The 19,242-nt window shown below is 41.8% G+C and overlaps 1 protein-coding gene across 1 annotated transcript in view; it reads left to right on the top strand.

Annotated features, from left to right (window-relative positions):
• The window catches only part of ELP2 (elongator acetyltransferase complex subunit 2), an 81,233-nt gene that overhangs the window by 44,018 nt on the left and 17,973 nt on the right, over window positions 1–19,242 (top strand). Inside the window, exons 9-16 of the mRNA XM_075921530.2 lie at window positions 1,892–1,987; window positions 3,120–3,220; window positions 4,299–4,430; window positions 4,936–5,085; window positions 11,858–12,046; window positions 15,244–15,313; window positions 17,896–17,991; window positions 18,127–18,184. Of these exons, the coding sequence (XP_075777645.2) occupies window positions 1,892–1,987; window positions 3,120–3,220; window positions 4,299–4,430; window positions 4,936–5,085; window positions 11,858–12,046; window positions 15,244–15,313; window positions 17,896–17,991; window positions 18,127–18,184 (892 nt within the window). The remainder of the gene's footprint in view (window positions 1–1,891; window positions 1,988–3,119; window positions 3,221–4,298; window positions 4,431–4,935; window positions 5,086–11,857; window positions 12,047–15,243; window positions 15,314–17,895; window positions 17,992–18,126; window positions 18,185–19,242) is intronic.

Here is a 19,242-nt window from a genome sequence, read left to right as displayed (position 1 = left end):
CCGTGTCCTCTGCCAATTCGACACGATCTGCTCTCGCAAAATCACTGCTCCCTTCTCCATCCGCAGGTGAACCATCTCGCACTCATGGCATGGTACCTAGTTGGTTCCAACAGTCAGAAGTATTATGCTCACAATCTGTCAAGCACATTTTACTAAACAGTAGAAAATTATCTACGCGAACTACTTACCTTTCAAAATGGTCACGCTTCTCATCATGGTGTTCCCAAAAGGATCTGAATCCAGTCTCTACACCTCTGCAGTGTATCCTGGACTACCTGGTACACCTCAAGAGTTCAGGAAATTCCATTAGAGTTCACGTTGCCGCAATAGCAGCCTTTCATCAGCCGGTCGATGGATGTTCCGTATTTTCCCATCCGACAACTAAAAGGTTCTTGAAGGGAATGTCCAACTTGTATCCACATTATTCTCAACCGGCGGATCCTTGGGACCTCGAAATGGTCCTGAATTCCCTGACGGGCAAACCCTTCGAACCGCTAGCGACATGCACTTTATATGACCTGGCCATGAAGGTCATTTTCTTGTTGGCCATTACTTCCGTGAGGAGAGTGAGTGAGCTAGCTGCACTATCAGCCTCTCCTCCTTATACAATTTTTACACACCAAACGGTAATATTGCGAACGCAACCACGTTTTCGCCTCAAAGTGATCTCTCGTTTTCACATCAACGAGTCTATAATCCTTCCTATATTCCATCCCAAACCACATACTTCACCAGAACACGCACGCTTGCATACTTTGGACGTCAGACGGACTCTCGCCTTCTATATTGAGAGAACCAGACCCTTTCAAGTGGCGGACTCATTACTCATATCAATGGCGGTCCGCTCAACGCATCTCCTCCACTATTGTACAATGCATAAGAACCTGTTATAAACTGCGTAAGAAACCACTGCCTTCGACCCTGAGGGCCCACTCGACTCGGACAGTCGCTACGTCCACTGCATTCCTCAAGGGAGTTCCCCTGATAGATATCTGCAGAGCTGCTACGTGGTCTTCCAACCTAACCTTCGCTACACATTACGCCATCCCTAATCTATTAATACCTGATTCGGCGGTGGCGGCAGCAGTGTTATCCTCAGCTACGGCATGCTAGCTCCGAACCCTCCTCCATTTGCGAGCTACTGCTGTACATTCACCTACAGTGGAGCACCCACGGGACACTGCTCGAAGAAGAAAAAGAAGTTACGCACCTTGTGCAGTAACGATTGTTCTTCGAGATGCATGTCCCGTGGGTGCTTCACGACCCGCTCTTCTCCCCTCTTCGGAATTTTCTCTACTTTGTGTCTTCCAGAGCAAGAGGCAGGAAGAACTGGCGGGAGCCGGACCACCAACGCTCAAACAGCGCGAAAAGCCACGAGCCGTACTTCGCGCATGCGTGGTCCGGCAGACTACAGCTAGAAAAGATCTCCGATCTGCGGCGCCGGGACAAGCCCGACACCTACAGTGGAGCACCCACGGGACATGCATCTCGAAGAACAATCGTTACTGCACAAGGTGCGTAACTTCTTTTTTTAAATTTTCAGTCATGGGGAAATTATGGGATTTGAGAGTCAGACAATAGTCATTTAACAGTAGACCTTGAAATTCAAAAAGTTAAAACATATCAATTAAAAATAAATAGTAGAATTAAATACCCTTGAGGTCGTAAGCTTATATTTCTTTCTTTGCCTATCTGTACATTTCAGTCATTATTGATGGAAATATTTTTATCAGTGTGTGTATGGTAAAAAAAAAAAAAAAGTTATCCTTTCAAGCCTACTTGTATGATTATAAATATAATCTCAAAAACATAACATAAATGTGAAAGATCTTTGTTCTTATCAAAATGCTATTGAAAAATGAGCAGTCTCATTTCCTCTGTTATATGGTAGATACTGAGACCACATATGCAGTTATTCTGGAGTCTGTGTTAGCTGGCCATGAAAATTGGGTATATGCAGTTCACTGGCAGCCTTCATTTTTGAAAGGTAGGAAGAAAGTACATGAAGTACCTAGTTCACCAGGTAGTGTATAAACATGGTACTATAATATGTTATATACTTTTTTTGTGGGCAAGATTTTCCACAGAGAAGTTATTGGTATATTTTCTGTAATTTTACCATTAGAACATTTTTTCGTGTACCATGAAGACTTGCTGTATAGTGTTCCTCCTTTATTTGCTGTTGTACACTACATGAAGCTTTTGTCTTTTATATGAATTGCTTTGATAAAGACAATATTTTACATGTAGTACTGGCTTTGTTTGATTTGTGATTTTAAAGGTGAACATTTCTTTTTTAATATCCTCTCTAGAAGATCAATATTAACCCTTCAAAAGCTCTTTCTTGTTTTTCTTTGATACAGAAAAATGGTAGAGTAATAAAATATTGTCATTCTGAAATTTCTTTTTCAATCTCACATTCATTATTCAAACTCTTCAGAGAAATTTCTTGACTTTGTCTGTTTTTCAGATACAAATTCCTTTAAGCTATGCATCAAATATTCTAATTGGTTAAAAATAATTGAAAACAGTCTTTACTGCCTCTGTACTTCTCTCTCCCTACTTATAGTATTAATGACTAAAAAAAATAAAGGAACAAGCTATTTCTTCTCAATATGCGACACAACAATTACTGCTTTAATTTGTAGAACAGTGAATAGGATCAGAGATTTTTTTTTTGCCTTCTTTCGAGCAATAGTAATCTAATAACATATAAACAATAGAATAAACTATATTTACAAATAAAGAGTTTGGAATTGTGATTTATAACTTTGGAGATTCTAATATTATCTGTGTATAAAATAGCTTTTGTTTCTTCTAAGTCAAAACTTTGTAAATTCTAACATTAAAGAAACAGTATAAAATGGTTTATTCTTATACATTCATTTGGCAAAGCCCTAGTACAAATATTTTAAACAATATTTTAACATACTCTTATCAGAGATTTGCATCCATTAAGAACTTGATCTTGTTAAGGCTAGTGTTTGTTCACTGTTTTCAGCAGAAGTTTTGCAATGCAGGAGTTGAATTTTCAGCATATTTAGATTTCAATATTGCCATATTCTGTTAAAGAGAATTCTAATTTGTAGTAGCAGAATAATTTCCTTTTTGTACTGTAGATGGCATAATACAACAACCAATGAGACTACTGTCTGCATCAATGGACAAAACTATGATTCTGTGGGCTCCAGATGAAGAATCTGGAGTATGGCTAGAACAGGTAAGGGTCAGTTTTTCTTAGTGTACCTGTGTAACCTAACATATATTGGGTTTGCCTCAAGTTTCATTGTAATTTGTGTTTTTTGTTTGTTTCTCTTAATTTATTATGACAACATTCAGATGAAATATATTGCTTTGAAAACGTTTCCTAAGTTGCATGTATGCTTGGTGGAATAATAATAGTATGCAAAATATAGAAAAGTTAATGTTCAAGGGCAACAGCTGAACAAAAGATATTGTACCTGACAAAACTGAATTATAGCTGAAGTGCTAGCAATATTCTTGGTTAAGGATGTGTGGAGTGAGGGTCTGGGTGCTGCTGGCTCTATCACAGACTTGAGGTTCAGTGGGTGTGGGGGAGCTTGTCCAGGTACATAAGGGGTGGGTTTCATCAGGTTGGGGATTCAAGTTCTGGGAACTCAATGAGGGGTGTTATGATTGTGGGGGGGTAGGGTTTGGTGAAGGGGGTCTGGATATGGAGGCATCAGGGTGCATAGGAGTTGGACAGATGCGAACAGCTCCCTATGGGGTGACACCCCCCCAGCTGAGGAGAAATGGAGGCAGGAAAGGAAGGGGACACTGATCTGGCCCAGATGCTCTGAGTAGGGTAAGCATGCTCCTCCCTCATTCTCAGCCCTGTTGGGAGTGGTGGGCTTGGTGGGAGTATTCTGGGTGCAGGGTGGAGGATGAGGCTCTGTGAAGGGCAGTCTGGGGGTTGAGTCTGACCTGACATGAGTTGGGACATCCCCAGACTCTCCCTCCCCAGCAGTGATTTACTTCTCCACTGGTGGATGCCTGAAACCATATGCTCTCACACTGCTGAGGATGGGCATGTGAACACTCTTGCAACTTATCTTTGCTTCCCTGTGAAAGTCATTTTTCTGGGTGCAGAGCAAAGAAATCTGTGTATTCTACGTGTGCAGTGGTGCAGAATGCCCCCAGTGTAATTAATGCTCTTTTAATGGATTTTTGTATGCAAAATGTGAATTGTTCTGTGTGGCTAGTCTTGGGGTAGGATTACAACTGATGAAAGACTAGTTACTGAGCAGTAAATATTTCACTTTCAATTGTTCATTCAGGTCCGTGTAGGAGAAGTGGGTGGTAACACACTTGGATTTTTTGATTGTCAGTTTAGTCCAAATGGTTCAATGATTCTTGCTCATGCTTTTCATGGAGCACTACATCTTTGGAAACAGATTCCAGCTAATAAGGTAAAACCTTTTTATTGATACTGTTGAGTAGAAAAATCATGATAAATATATGTGCGTGGAGTGCCCCCATTTAATTTACTTTCTATGACAGAGCCATTCTTTCTCTAAAGTTATAATTCTCCAGGGTTCTCAGTTCTGGAGAATAAGGTAGGTTTGGCTTCTCAGATTCTTAGCTTTTTGGTTTCTAAAGGCAATGATAGTAGCTTTGGGAATGAGCTAAACCATTAGTGTCTGGTCTCTGGTCCAACTACCTCCTCTGAACATTTGCATTTGCTGATAGTGAAGAATTGCTGAGTAGCTCCCAGCCAGACTTGATCCTCTTCAGCCAGTCCTCTGGCACTTCACCTTGATCTCGCCTTGTTCTGTTTCAGATGTCTTGTTTGTTTGTGTCTTTGTTAGAATCAAGTACTTTGTTTGTAAAAAAGTATACAAAATATATCAGTTGTTCCTGTTTATGCGTTCTCTCTCATGCATATGTATAATATATGGGTTCTGTTTTTAATAGAAAGAATGGACTCCAGAAGTTGTAATTTCAGGACATTTTAATAGTGTAGAAGATATAAAATGGGATCCAGAAGGAGAATTTATCATCACTGTTGGTTCTGATCAAACTACTAGACTTTTTGCTCCATGGAAAAGAAAACACCAGACAGAGGTAATCCCTTTGGAAGTTTTTGCCAAGGGGTATTAAAACTCAGGATGGATAAAGCAGGAGCCGGTGCCTGTGAGCAGCTGACTTTAACAGGCTCCCCATGAGCACTGGATCTGCCTGGCCTCCTCTCCCTCCCCAGCTGCTGCATCTGATACAGAGGCAGCAGTGTGGAAGGTGAGGGGGGAAGGCTGGAGTGGATACATGTGGGGAGGCAGCTTTCAAACAGGTTTCCTGCACGTGCTGGCTCTGCAGACCTGCCTGTCTCCCTCCCTCCCCCGCCCTTCCCACCTCTTACAGAGGGAGTCGGGGAGGGCAGGCAAGAGCTGGTGCTGGAGGGAGCTTGCTTAAAAGCTGGTTCCCCCCAGCACCAGCTCTGCAGTGTGGTCTGCCCTCCCCTCCCCTCCCCGTAGGGGAGGCTGCCGCAAAGCAGTCTCTGTCAGTGGTGGTCTGGGCTTGCTGCAGACAGAGGGTGGTCCACAGCAGTAGCCCCTGTCTGCTGTGTGTCTGAGTTCCCCACAGACAAAGGCTGCTCTGGCATCACATGGATCAACCTCTGTCCATGAGGAACTTGGACCTCCTGCGTATTGAGCAGCGTGGAGCGGCAGGCAGCCGATTTGTGCAGGGACCTGGTTTTTAGCGGGCTCCCCTGGTGGACCAACTCCTGCCTGCCACCTGGTGCTGCTACATCTGATATGGAGGCAGCAGTGCGGGGTGGCAGGGGCTCCCTGGAATCCGGACCAGGAGCACACTGGCTGTCAGCCCCAACCCCAGCGATTATCAGATATCCTTGTAACCGCTAAGATTTCATGCAGTTACATGAATATTCATTTACACAATATCTAACATCCCTACTATTTATACTTTGCATAGTGAATGAATGATACCTCAATAAGTTAATGCAATTATTACATTGTACTGTATTTTTAATATTGAAATTCTCAAATGTCTTAAATAGTTTTCAGTTTACGATATATAAATTAGAAATGTATATGGTACGTAATGTTTACTGTTGAGGACAGTGACATCTATTGGTGAAATAAAAGTTGAGCAAAATACAAAAAAAATAACAGGTATTTCTCAGATATCCACAGAAAAATTGGCAACCAAATGTCTCTTAATCACAGCTGTTAGTTGCTTTTTAACTCTTTAATCCTCCATTTCAGTAAAATCTTTGGTCACCTTTTCAGGAGTCTCCATTTATTGTTTATATCTTTTGATTTGTAATGCAAAACAAAATGAATCATTAATCATCCAAACCTGCACTCTAATTTTGAAATAAATCATTAAGCAAATCATTGCAAAATCACAGACAGGCCTGGCCTTTGGGCAAGGCGGTTGCCTAGGTCCCATGCTTCCTGGCACCCGCCTGGCCACTCGCTCAGTGCCTTGGCTGAGAGCCACTTGTCTACACAGCACAGCCAACTGCCTTGGGCTCCGCAAACTCTTTGTCTGAGCCTGACTACAGAATAGTGTTGAGGAAAACAAGTGAACAGATAGCTTAATAAACAATGGAAAAGAACTTAAATATAACTGTTTATATCATATCCTCTTTTTATGAGTTCACAAAATTATTTTTGAAAGAGATTTTGAGGTTTTGCAAGATCTTTCAAACTTCCCAGTTGTTTGCAATGGTGAATTCTTAGGCTGCATGTAACTTGTGTAGATTTTCCTCATCTTCTTCTAAGCTCTTCAGCATAGGTACTGTCTTTATATATTTTTGTATAGTGATACTCTCTTAATCGGGATTCTCTGGTCCAGATACATCCATGGTCCGGCGTGGATGTTGCAGGACCAGAGAGTACTGGTGGAGGGCCAGCAGTAAGGATTCCTGCGAGGCTGGTGGGCTGGGACTCCTGGTGTCTGGTGCACACGTGGCTGCCCAAAGAGTCACAGCATGTGACGTGCTGGGCTGCTCATGGAGCCCTGGTGTGGTGTGCTTGGCTGCCTGGAGCCTCAGTGCTGGGCTGCCCGCTGGAGCCAGGACAGCGATGGCTGCCCAGTGGGTCAGCAGGGCCAGCAGGAGGTGGGTAGCTGGCTGGGAGGCCAGCGGATGTGCCATGGGGGTCAGTGGCAGGGGTCCAAAAATGACATCCCCTGGTCCGGCAAAATCTCCCATTCGGGACCAGTCAGGTCGTGAGGGTGTTGGACCACGGAGGTCCAACCTGTACAGTAAGACTCTGGCCCATTTGCCACGGGGCTCCGGCCTCACTCCATGCTCCCAGGTGGCTGCCACAGGTCTCCAGGCCCAGCCGCACGCTGTAAGGGGCTTCAGTGGGACTTCACCCAAGCGCCATGCTGCCTCGGGGCTGCAACAGGGTGCCAGCTCCAGCCCCTGACATGGGCTGCTGGAGACTCTGGCCCCATGATGCTGTGGGCTGCCACATTCAAGGGAGGCAAATGTTTAAGCTGAAATTTTCTCCAGTAAAAATGTACATTCTTCTTCAAGGAGTGTCCCTGTGGGTACTTCACCTTAGGGCTACGTCTACATTGCACATTCTTGCGCAATAAGATATGCAAATGAGGCACGGTGATGAATATCGCCGTGTTGCATTTGCATACCTAATGAGCCTCCATTTTTGTGCAGGGGCTTTTGTGCAAGAGTCATTCTGCTGCTTATTTTCAGGCAGAATGGCTCCTTGCGCAAGAGGGAGGGTTTTGCGCAAGAAGGAGCAGTATAGACTGCTCCTTCTAGCACAAAAGCCCCCTGCAAAAAATGGTGCCTCATTTGCAAATCTCCTTGTGCAAGAGTGTGCAATGTAGACGTAGCCTTGGTGTCGTAGCGCTGCTGCGCTTCTAATTGGACATTTTAGGTAGCAATGCCCATGGTTGACTGTACACGCAAGGCTACTGACACACAACTTTGAAACAGCTGTTCTGCATGTGCAGCCAACCATCCCCTCAGTTCCTTCTCTACCGCCATTGGCTTTGGTCAGAGCCCAGCAATTGCCCACAAGCATTTGTTAGTGTTAGTTATTAGTAGCAGTTTTTCTTGTTTATTATTTGGTTTTAACAGTTCACAGTTGTAATTTTAAAAAAAGAAAAAGGAAAAAAATGATTTTCTTAGGGCAACTAGAGTAGTTACTGCTAGTTTAGCTTCATGGTTCCTGTCTTCCAGCAACTGTTTTTTTCCTGGAACATATCTGGTTTGCCTGGTTTTAAGAGGTGTATAACCAGCAGGTTGTCCATTCCTATTTTGTATGGACATTCTCAATGTGTCCACCACTTGGGTGAGGAGCACTCTGCTGACCAGTGCCCCTGTTGCAAGAAGTTAACTTCAAGGACCAGGAAAGCCAGGAAGCTCCAATTGAAAATGATGCTTCTTGAGAAAATGGCCCAACCTGCTTTGGGCTCAGAGCACATTAAACTGCGTAGGCAACCATCTCCTGATGCAGCTTCTGAGAGAGTGACTCCCACGAGATCGAGGCCTAAAGACTCTGACAGGGCTCAGGTGCCCAATAAAATATCCCATTCCTCCTCAGGGGCTAACTCTCCCACAAGAAAACTCTCTACACAAGAAGGCTGCCCTGACACCGGCTGCGCCGAAGGTGCTGGAAAAACAAGCCGCTGGTGATTCCGGCACTGACAGGGGCTGAGACTCTAAGGAGAAGGTTTGATCCTCCTTCAAGACACCTCTACATCGGCACCAGCAAGGATACAGTCGGTATTGACCACGGTCACCACCCATGGCACCATCGGCACCGCCAAAGCAGTCGGCACCAGTGGCGCATAGGAGACAAATGGCACTGCTCCATGCTAAGCATCCAGCACCAGCAAGTCAACTTACACTGCCACAAATTGTGATGGAGCAGACATCATACACCCTACACAATCCCTTATGACAGGGATTGGAAAACACTGGACTTGTTTGGCAGGAAATCCTACTTTTCAGCCCGCCTGCAACTCAGAATTTCCAATTTCATGGCACTTCTGGTAAAATACACCCACAACATTTTTGACTAGTTAACAAGTTTTATTGAATTCCTCCCAGACAAAAGAAAGCCATTTTAATCAAACATCAATGAGAGGACTTTAATCTCACGAACAGCTCTCTAGGCCACATTATATTCAGCTGACATAATGGCTAGATCCATCATGTCCACAGTAGTGAGGAGGAGGCAGGCATCATGGCTGCAGCTCTCTGGAGTCCCCAGAGAGGTACAGTCCTCAGTTGAGGCCTTGTTCTTTGAGGGCACTAAGCTCTTCACTGAGTCCACTGACGACTTGCTTCATACCTTCAGGGACTAACGAACCACGCTCAACACGATTATCATCCATTTTCCTATCACAAGAAGAAAGCAGGAAAGGTCATTTACGCAAAGATAGAGACCAACACCCTTTAACCAACAGCATAGGCAGTATAACAGCAAGCGCCAGCCGTGCTAGAATAGGCCTTTTGAAATGTTGGTCGAGGAGCTGTCAGCCCCATTTCCTCCAAGGCAGCAATCCAGCTTATCCATATCTGGCAACAGACTAGCCTCACTCTGTCCAGTATGGCACATCTTCACCACCACCAAATGGGTGCTGGAAATTATCCAAATGGATTACTGTATCCCATTTTCAGTTACCCCTCCCTCCTACCCCCTTGTCCTTTCCTCTTCAGGGACCCTTCTTACGAAGACATGCTCCTACACAAAGTGGGCTGTCTCCCACATGTACCCCCAGATCACAGGGGCAAGGGATTCTACTCCCATTATTTCCTCACAGCCAAAAAGATGGACAGATGGAGGCCTATTCTGGACCTCCACAAGCTCAATCAGTTTATTCAAACCCAACATTTCAAAATGGTAACGTTGGCCAGAGTCATTCCTGCTTTGGAGAAGGGGAGCCTGGCTCTCTACCCTCGACCTCCAGGATGCCTATTTTCATATCTCTGTATACCCAGCGCACAGGCACTTCCTACGATTCATCATCTGAGGCCTCCATTTCCAATACTGAGTGTGCCATTCAGACTCTCAACAGCCTCCTGGGTCTTTTTCAGGGTCCTGGCAGTGGTGGCAGCATACTTGCAAAAGATGGGGATTACCATCTTCTCATACCTAGACGACTGCCTACTGAAGGGCCTTACTGCATGCAACACAGAACAGGCACCAGAGCCCTATTTGACAGGTTAGGGCTCCAAATAAATCTACAGAAATGCATGTTCATTCCCACCCAGAGCTTAGAATTCATAGGGGGGGCATCTGGACTGCCTACCCCCAATAGTATCCCTACCAAAACAAGATTCACCATAATCGTGGACCTCATATTGTTAGCACAGGACATTCCACACATTATGGCATGTCACTGCTTTCTACTTCTGGGACACATGGCAGCAGCCATGCTTGTGGTATCATACGTGTGCCTCTGTATGATACCACTACAGGCCTGGTTGCACATGGTATACAGATCGCATGTCCACCATATCAACAAACAGCTTGCTATGCTCTCCAAAATAAAGACTGCTCTCTCTTGGTGGACCATTAACAACAATGTCTGCAAGGGAGTGCCCTTCCAACCCCCACAGCTGTCTGTAACAACCACCATGGATGCCTCCCTGATAGGCTAGGGAGCCCATCTAGAGCACTATGTCATTCAGACACAATGGTCACAGGGGGAGGCCAAGCAACACGTCATCCTGCTGGAACTCAGAGCAGTCTGCAACGCTTGCTCACACTTCCTCCCCTTAATTCAGAACAGGACAGTGCAAATACTCACGGACAACCTCACTACAGCGTTTTATATAAACTGGTGGGGGGAGGGCGATCCTATCCACTGTACTGGGAAGCAGTCTACCTATGGGAGTGGTGCATCCCACAAAACATCCACATAATCACGGCCTACCTGCTGGGCAAAGAAAAGGTGCCGGCAGGCAACTCAGCAGGCATTTTCTGCAGAATCACAAGTGGGGACTCAACCCTTCAGTGCTGGTTCCCCTATTCAAAAGGTGGGGATTCCCCACTTTGTGTTTGTTTGCAGGCTGTCAAACATCCAATGTCGCAATTATTTCTCCAGGCCCGGGATAGGCCACCACTCTCTAGGGGACATGTTCAGCATAAAATGGGAAACACTTCTGCTTTATGCATTCCCTCCGTTTCCATTCCTCCAACAGGTAATTCTCAAAATCAAATCGGATAAGGCCAGGGTCATTCTCATAGCCCCCAGTTGGCATAGACAAACATGGTATCTGTACCTACTACATATGAGCATAGCTCTTCTGTGGCGCTTCCTGCTGGTGTCATCCCTGCTCACGCAACAGAACAGGCAGACACATCATCCCAATCTATGGACGCTCCACCTCCAGGCGTGGCTTCTGATGGGCTGACTCGTCTTGAACCTGCATGTTGTGCATTTGTACAAGAGGTCATCATGAACTGCTGTAGACCCACTACAAAAAAGACAATTGATACTATATATGTTTTTGTTATTCTCTAAAGTGCCACAGGACTACTCGCTGTTCTTAATTAAAACAATCTTTAGGGAGGTTTTTTCCTCAAAATAGCATTTTATCAAAAAATCCAATTTAAACTGATTTTTAATTTTTTTTTTTAAATCATTGATTTTTATCCCCTCTAGTTAATTGTTGGGAGAGTTGTTAAGATTGCTATTCTTCAGTTGAAGTATTTTAGTCATGGCATGGTGAGTTGATAGTGTTTTTTTTTTTTTATTTTAAAGAATGTCAGCAGAAGATTAACTTAACTTTAATGCGATATTTAAGGAACCTTAGTTTGAAGATGATTGATTAATCTGTTACTGAATTTAAACACTGGTCATTTTACTATGGTTGCTTTTTACTTAGGTAACTTGGCATGAAATTGCAAGGCCTCAAGTCCATGGATATGACTTGCATTGTCTAGCAATGACCGGCCGATTTCAGTTTGTTTCTGGAGCTGATGAAAAAGTGCTTCGAGTGTTTACTGCCCCCAAAAATTTTGTGGAAAACTTCAGTAACATCAGTGGTATTTCAGTGGAGAAACTGTGTTCCAATGTAAGTATTTAAACAAACAAGTGGCTCTTTTGGGGGACGAGGGAAAGAATTATCACTACTGCATAACTTTTATTCATAAAATGTCAAAATAATAAAAAATCCTGAAACCACAGCTCTTAGATATTTTTCTTTGCATTCTGTGTAGTCAGGTGTGTGTGTACTTTACTTTATCTCTTGTTTTTATGAAATTGGCTAGATAGAAAGAAAGTTGCTTAGGGTTTTAAAGTATGTGGCTTTGTAGTAAAGATTAGCAAATGTAAGCTACTCTTAACAAACAATTCAAAACAAATCTTGTGATTAGTCCTTAAGAGTGTATTGGCATAATATAATTTTATAGAGGTAGTTACTGTTGTGAGGTAGTTGTTCTTTAATGGTATATTTTGAAACAATTCAGACTCCCATAAGATACTGCATTAGATACTCTATATAAATGTTATATACTTTCTCATCATTGTCTCTTTCCTTGCTGTCTCTTCAAACTGTCTTCAAACTGTCAAACTGAGGTTTTTATATTCCAGCTTTGCTTTTTATCCACAGAGAGAGACTTGACTACAGTATCTTTTTCCTAAAACAACTTCACTAGCTTTCTGTTCATTTTAAGATCCCTTTTTTCCCCCTCTTGCTATAACTTGCTTTGTTTTAATAGACTTTGTCTTTCTCAGGTTCAGTCTTTCTTGCTCTCTATTTGCACACCGAGCACTGGCTGCCTTGCCGTTCCCTAACATATTCTCTGCACTGCAGACTCGTGAACTCTCTCTGCTGTGGCTGAAGCAATCTGATAGTGTCTGAACATTTCAGAATGCCATATGTTAAATATCAGCAAAAAAAAAAATCTTCTCCCATGGTTACTCATATTATTTTTCATTATTTGTCTTTAACTCTGTAAATCATGTTAACAACAGAATACAAAATAACATACTGACCTGTATGATGTAGACAGATGCTCTGTTTGATTACACAGTTATCCCTTTGTACAGGCAGTCCCCGGGTTACGTACAAGATAGGGATTGTAGGTTTGTTCTTAAGTTGAATCTGTATGTAAGTCGGAACTGGCGTCCAGATTCAGCGTAACTCGGGGACTGCCTGTACTTTGTGACCTACAGTACTCCAGAACTTGTTACAGGTCTTGTCTGCACAGGAAAGTTTCACCAGTTGTATTGTACATAGTTATCTTTCTATGTATAGTTTTATCAGAATAACACCCTGTTTGGGCACACTTATTCTGATATAAAACTGGCTTTTTTAAATTTAGCTTAAATATCAGCCTTGTGACTTGAGATACTGTTACCAAAATAAGTGTGTCCACATGAGGTTATTCCCAGAACAGTTGTATTGCTTTAAATTCATGCTTTATACTAAAATAACCCCCTTTAAACAAGACTTTAGGGACTGTCATTTGTATTCTGGGTTTCTGATGTCGCTTTATGATGTAATTAAATATTTTTAATCAGCTAAGGTATTGGTTTTAAATCTTAATCCAGTCCTGGAAATATTTTTGATTTGGTGAATGTACATAGAGTTGTAGCGTATTCATATATGAACGAGCAGGTACTGATCTCCTTCGTCTCTGCCTCCCACACTCTGCCTCCTCATCCGTGAAAAGTTCCCCAACCTGATTTCCTTTTCCTTTCTTTTGCTTTCTTCCAGGACTTCCCTTTATTTGACATATAGCTGCTGCAAACTGCCAGTCATCTAGCAGAATCTTCTCTCTTCCTATCCTGCCATGTGCCTAAAGCAAAGCTGCCCCTTAGGCACCAGAAGCCTACTTGAAAATCCCAGTCATGTACTCTTATCTCCTATCGCCCAGAAAAATCTTTCCTTCTACACAAATCTCAAAACTCCCAGTTTCCAGATCTTGTCTTCCTGGAAACGGCGTTGTTTAAGTTCAGTATTCACTTTATAAAAGCAATCCCAAGGATTGATTCTAGGGCCAGTTTTACTCAATATCTTCATTAATGACCTGAATGAGGGGATGGATTGCAACCTCAGCAAGTTTGTGGATGACACTAAGATAGAGGGAGAGGTAGATACGTTGAAGGGCAAGGTTAGGGTCTAGAATGACCTAGACAGATAAGAGGATTGGGCCAAAAGAAAATTGACGAGGTTGAACAAAGACAAGTACTTGGGACGGAAGAATCCCAAGCATTGTTACAGGCTGGGGACTGACTGGCTAGGTAGCAGTTCAGCAGAAAAGGACCTGAGGATTACAGTGGATGTAGAGCTGTATATGAGTCAACAGTGTGCCCTTGTAGCCAAGAAGGCCAGTAGCATATTAGGGTGCATTAGGAGGAGCATTGCCAGAAGATCTAGAGAAGTGATTATTCCCCTTTATTCTGCATTGGTGAAGCCACATCTAGAATACTGCATCCAGTTCTGGGCCCCCCACTTCAGAAAGGATTTGGACACATTGGAGAGGGTCCCTTGGAGGGCAACCAAAATGATTAGGGGGCTGGAGCCCTTGACCTACGAAGAGAGGCTGAGGGATTTGGGCTTATTTAGTCTGCAGAAGAGAAGAGTAAGGGGGGATTTGATAGCAGCCTTCAACTTCCTGAAGGGAGGTTCCAAATAGGATGAAGACAGGCTGTTCTCAGAAGTGACAGATGACAGAACAAGGAGCAATGGTCTCAAGTTATAGTGAGGGAGGTCTAAGTTGGATATTAGGAAAAATTATTTCACTAGAAGAGAGGTGACTCACTGGGATGGGTTACCTAAGGAGGTGGTAGAATCTCTATCCCTAGAGGATTTTAAGTCTTAGCTTGACAAAGTCCTGGCTGGGATGATTTAGTTGGGGTTGGTCCTGCTTTTTGGGCAGGGGGCTGGACTTGATGACCTCCTGAGGTCTCTTCCAGCCTTAGGACTCTATGATTCTAAGAATGTGTATACTGGAATAAGATAAGTTACTATGGAATACCTGTGCTGAAATGATTAAAGATGTATGCTTCACATCAAAGTTCACCATATGTAGTTTGAGAGGAGGGGCTGACACATGCAAAGGCTTTCAAAATCTGGCAGAGCAGCTGCTCAAGCGTATACTTCCCTGAGGAATTCTGGATGATTCAGAGATTTCTTCTACAATGTGACACATCTTTACTTCCCTCTGGTGAAATCTGGCCCTTGATTTTATAGTACCCATGAAGTATACTAATTTCTGCATGAAAAATTGTTCATAATATGTTAACTTTTTTTTTTTAAACCAGGAAACTATTGAACTTCCAGAAGGTGCAGCTGTACCTGCTTTGGGTTTGTCCAATAAAGCTATCTTTCAGGGTAAGACTGTTGTGGAATAGTGAAGGCACTTCCATATTAATTTACATCAATATTTATCTTAAAAGAGTTTGTTTAATGACATGACTAAGTCTGCTGCCATACAACTGATGAACATTTAAGATCACCTGGAACTGTTGTTAGTGTTGAGCATTTACCTGGGTAGGTAGGCTTTTTTATTGGTACCCACACCCTATTTGAATGATCTTCTGAAGTTTAGAAGTGACAACAATAACTTCTCCTTTCTTTGCCATCAGAGACAGGCTTAGGAATTTTTAATACTGACGTATGTAAATGAAAGGGCTGATATAGGATGGCTTAGACAAAGAAACAGGGCCTCTCAGAGCAAGAGACTCACCTGTTCTCCATAAGAGTGATCTAGCTAAAGGTGGCACTTAACTTCAACACATAAAAAAGGAGAAAAAAAGCTATCCGCGTATAAAACACAAAATAGACATTTTCTAGATGATAACCAAGATATTTTCTAGCTGACAACCAAGTTAGGCCACCTCCAAGTTTAATAATATCCAGTCTGTCATATAACACTAACATGAAACCCTTGATCAGGGGTTTTTCAAGACAGATTAAGTAGCTCACAAAGGGTCTAGGTATCTCCCCAGGGAATCGGGGTTAAAAAGATTTAGAAAGGAAGTGGTCGTCTTTTCACTTCCAGATGGTCAAGACTGCTATAATATCTCAACCTAGTGGAGTTCTCACAGGATTTTGTTCTCTCTCTAGTGGTCTAAAGAGGTCTCTGACAGTGTGTGCTCCTATGTACTAATCCAGGTTTACTGAATCTGACAGGTTGGCTTTTGAGCAACTCATATTAAATCAGATAGGATGGTACGTTACAGTAAAACTTTTAACTCACACTGGCTTTGTAACCTCTGAGCCTACACAAGAGCTTAGACAACATTCTAGGGATTTCAATGTAAAATTATTAGTCCAAAGAATCTAGATATTCCAGCTCTTCTGGATTTCTCATAAAACAGCCTAGAATTGGGCCTAATACTGCCGGTCCTCACATTCCACACCTGAGCTAAAAATCATTCATCCTTTACAAGCTTAACCAACATCCATTACAGATATTATTAAGGCTTCAACTGAATAGTTAGACCTAACTTTTCTCGTTGGAATCTGTTCTTAAAACTTGTTTCTTGGTCACAATCACTTTAGCAAAAGTTCTCTCTAAATCTCTGATTGTATGAGACATGCAGGCAAAGTAGTTCGTAGAACAAAATAATTCATAACTGAGATTAATACTTTTTCACATATCCCAAAGCTTTAGCAAATGAAAACAAGTGGAGCACATGATTATGATGATTTTTAAAAACAATTAAAATATACACTGTATATTTGTGGACCTGATCAGTTCAGGAAAAGCTCTTTATATGTTCTTTTTCACCTTACATGTCTGGGCCTGAGAATAGCCAAAAAGTATTCTGTCCATTGAAGTATTTTTACAAGCGAATAAACTAATTACAGAAAAGTTCAGCGCCCACTCAACACATTCCAAAGTAGGATAGGTAGAAAGGGAACCAGCTAGTACAGAAAAAAAATCTGTAAGAATGCCAACTAGTCATCCATTAACACTATCAACAATTTGGTAAATCACTCTAGGCTTGATTTTTATTACTCTGCAGAAGCATCTTGCACCATGAAGGTGCCCAAGAGTGTCTGAAAATAGATAAGAGATGGTGACTATGGGGAAGGGAGAACCTTTCTCTTCTGTTTCATTTTTCCTCCCTGCTTATGTGTGATTTCTTAATGCTTTCTGTATGCCAGGTATCTTTTCTGGAGGAGAAGTCATCATCCGGAATTGAAAATGTATTATTTGATAATACCATTTCTGAGACTGTCTCTCTGAGTTTCCCCTACCTAATACATTCTTTTGTATCTTTTCAATGTTCTCTCTAGGGTCAGATTAACAGATACATTTTAATTTGTTTTAGCTTTAGGCACTGACTGTATTTGAGTGCTGAGCACCCAACAGCTTATATGTAAGTTCATGGGAAATGCAGAGTTTGTCAACTTAGAAAATTAACTCTTTAATTAGGAGCTTAAATATAGATTTGCAAGGCTAACTTTAGGCATCTGTTTTTAAAATCTTAGCCTTAGTGTTTCCACACATCTTTGAAAATACTCTCCTGGTACACGGGGAGAAGCACATGGCCAACTCCTGTTTGTGGATGAGTCTGAACTAAGGATGTAAAATCCCATTTAATTGGTTAATGGGTGAGGCTAACTGGTTAACCAATTAAACATTCACATCCCTTGTCTGAACTGCCTCAGACCAAATGTCTATAATCCAAGGAGAGATCAGTCCCAGAAAGAAAGTCATCAAGTAAGACATATTGCCATTTCATACTATATATTTAATTGACAAAGGTTCCCCCTCCCCAATTTTCCTAGATGAACATTAGCTACTTAAACTAATTTCTATTTTAGAATATTACTGGAAATAGATACATCTTCATCTAGATAATTTCTGTCTTAATGCTAATAGGATCTCTTTACTTATATGTAACCAAATTTTCAGGTCAGATATTTTCTCTCTGGCTGAATTAAATATTTATTTTGAACAGGAGATATGACAACTCAGCCAGCTGATAAGGAAGGAATATTTAATAGCGTTTCCAATCAGTATCGTCAGATTTATTTTCAACCCCTCATTCTTACAGGTATGCAACATAAAAGGGTATTTTATATGAATTATAACAAATAATTTTGGTTGTTACTCTTTTGAAGAGAGACATTAATTGGTAAAGAAGAACACTATACTAAATGTAAATAAAATGTATACATATGTTTTGTAGAACCTCCCACAGAAGATCATTTATTGCAGAATACCTTATGGCCTGAAGTTCAAAAACTGTAAGTTATTTTGTTATATACAAATATAGAAATGTTACAAAATATCATAGAAACTCTTGTAACTGATTTATGTAACCTTACACGTTATTACCCATGTTTGTTATCTCTCTCTATATATACAAAAGTTTTTCCTGCCAGGCGACAGAATGATGTCATCATGCTCTCACGCTCTCTGGCTGCGAAAGCTACCAGAGAGAGGGAGCTTGGCAAGCAAAGTGAGCAACAGGCACAGCCCCTCTAGTGTTCTTATGTTCTTAATTTCCTGTGCTTTTATTCATTCATTTGCTAGTTGTTTCCACATTGTGCATGTTCAGTATGTACGTTATACAAAGCTTTTTAACATGGGTCAGTATACAGGTTGACATTGGATTAATAGGAACTGATATATTTTTAAATAAGTTATTTCTGTATCTCACAAGATGGTGTGTCTGTAGCATAATAGTCAAGCATAGCTTATTATCAGCTTCATGTAGCACTTTTGAACCCTCCTATTTAAAAAACATTGTGACCTGCATCCCATTCAAGATTGATAAGACTCATTAAGACTAACGGGTTTATATCTGCAGTCAGACTATTAATAATAGTCAAAAGCAGTGTTCTGAGCCTATAGAAAACCCTTACACTATTTCCAACCATAAGTGCACTTACCCAAACACAGATCTTTATGATCCATTGAAGCTTTATTTCTCCAAGATTATATGGTAATAAAGAACATAGCATTTACAATAAATGTAAATAACAAAAATGTGTTCACATAATGTAGTCATGTCAGCTAGTGCTGTTCAGGCAAAAGTAATGCACACAATAAATAGAAATAAAGAGTATGTTGGAATTCATTGTTCCTAAGATATATAAAAACAATGTTTTCTTGGCATTAATGGTGTTTGGAATTTTCATGAAGTGATTGAAAAAGATGTCACTGGCTTAAAACACCCAGTTCCTAGGGGGATGGGTGAATCCAGTGGGACCACAGAACTCTATTGAGCTTCATTCTGATCAAAGTTAACATTGTAATGGAGCAAGTCTTAACAATAACACAACCAAACACAGTCCAGTTT

This window comes from Pelodiscus sinensis, chromosome 2 (assembly GCF_052426305.1).
Source record: "Pelodiscus sinensis isolate ZL-2025 chromosome 2, ASM5242630v1, whole genome shotgun sequence".
NCBI lineage: Eukaryota > Metazoa > Chordata > Testudines > Trionychidae > Pelodiscus > Pelodiscus sinensis.
The sequence above is the reverse complement of the archived record's forward strand: the minus strand, read 5'-3'. Positions and strand labels throughout refer to the sequence as shown.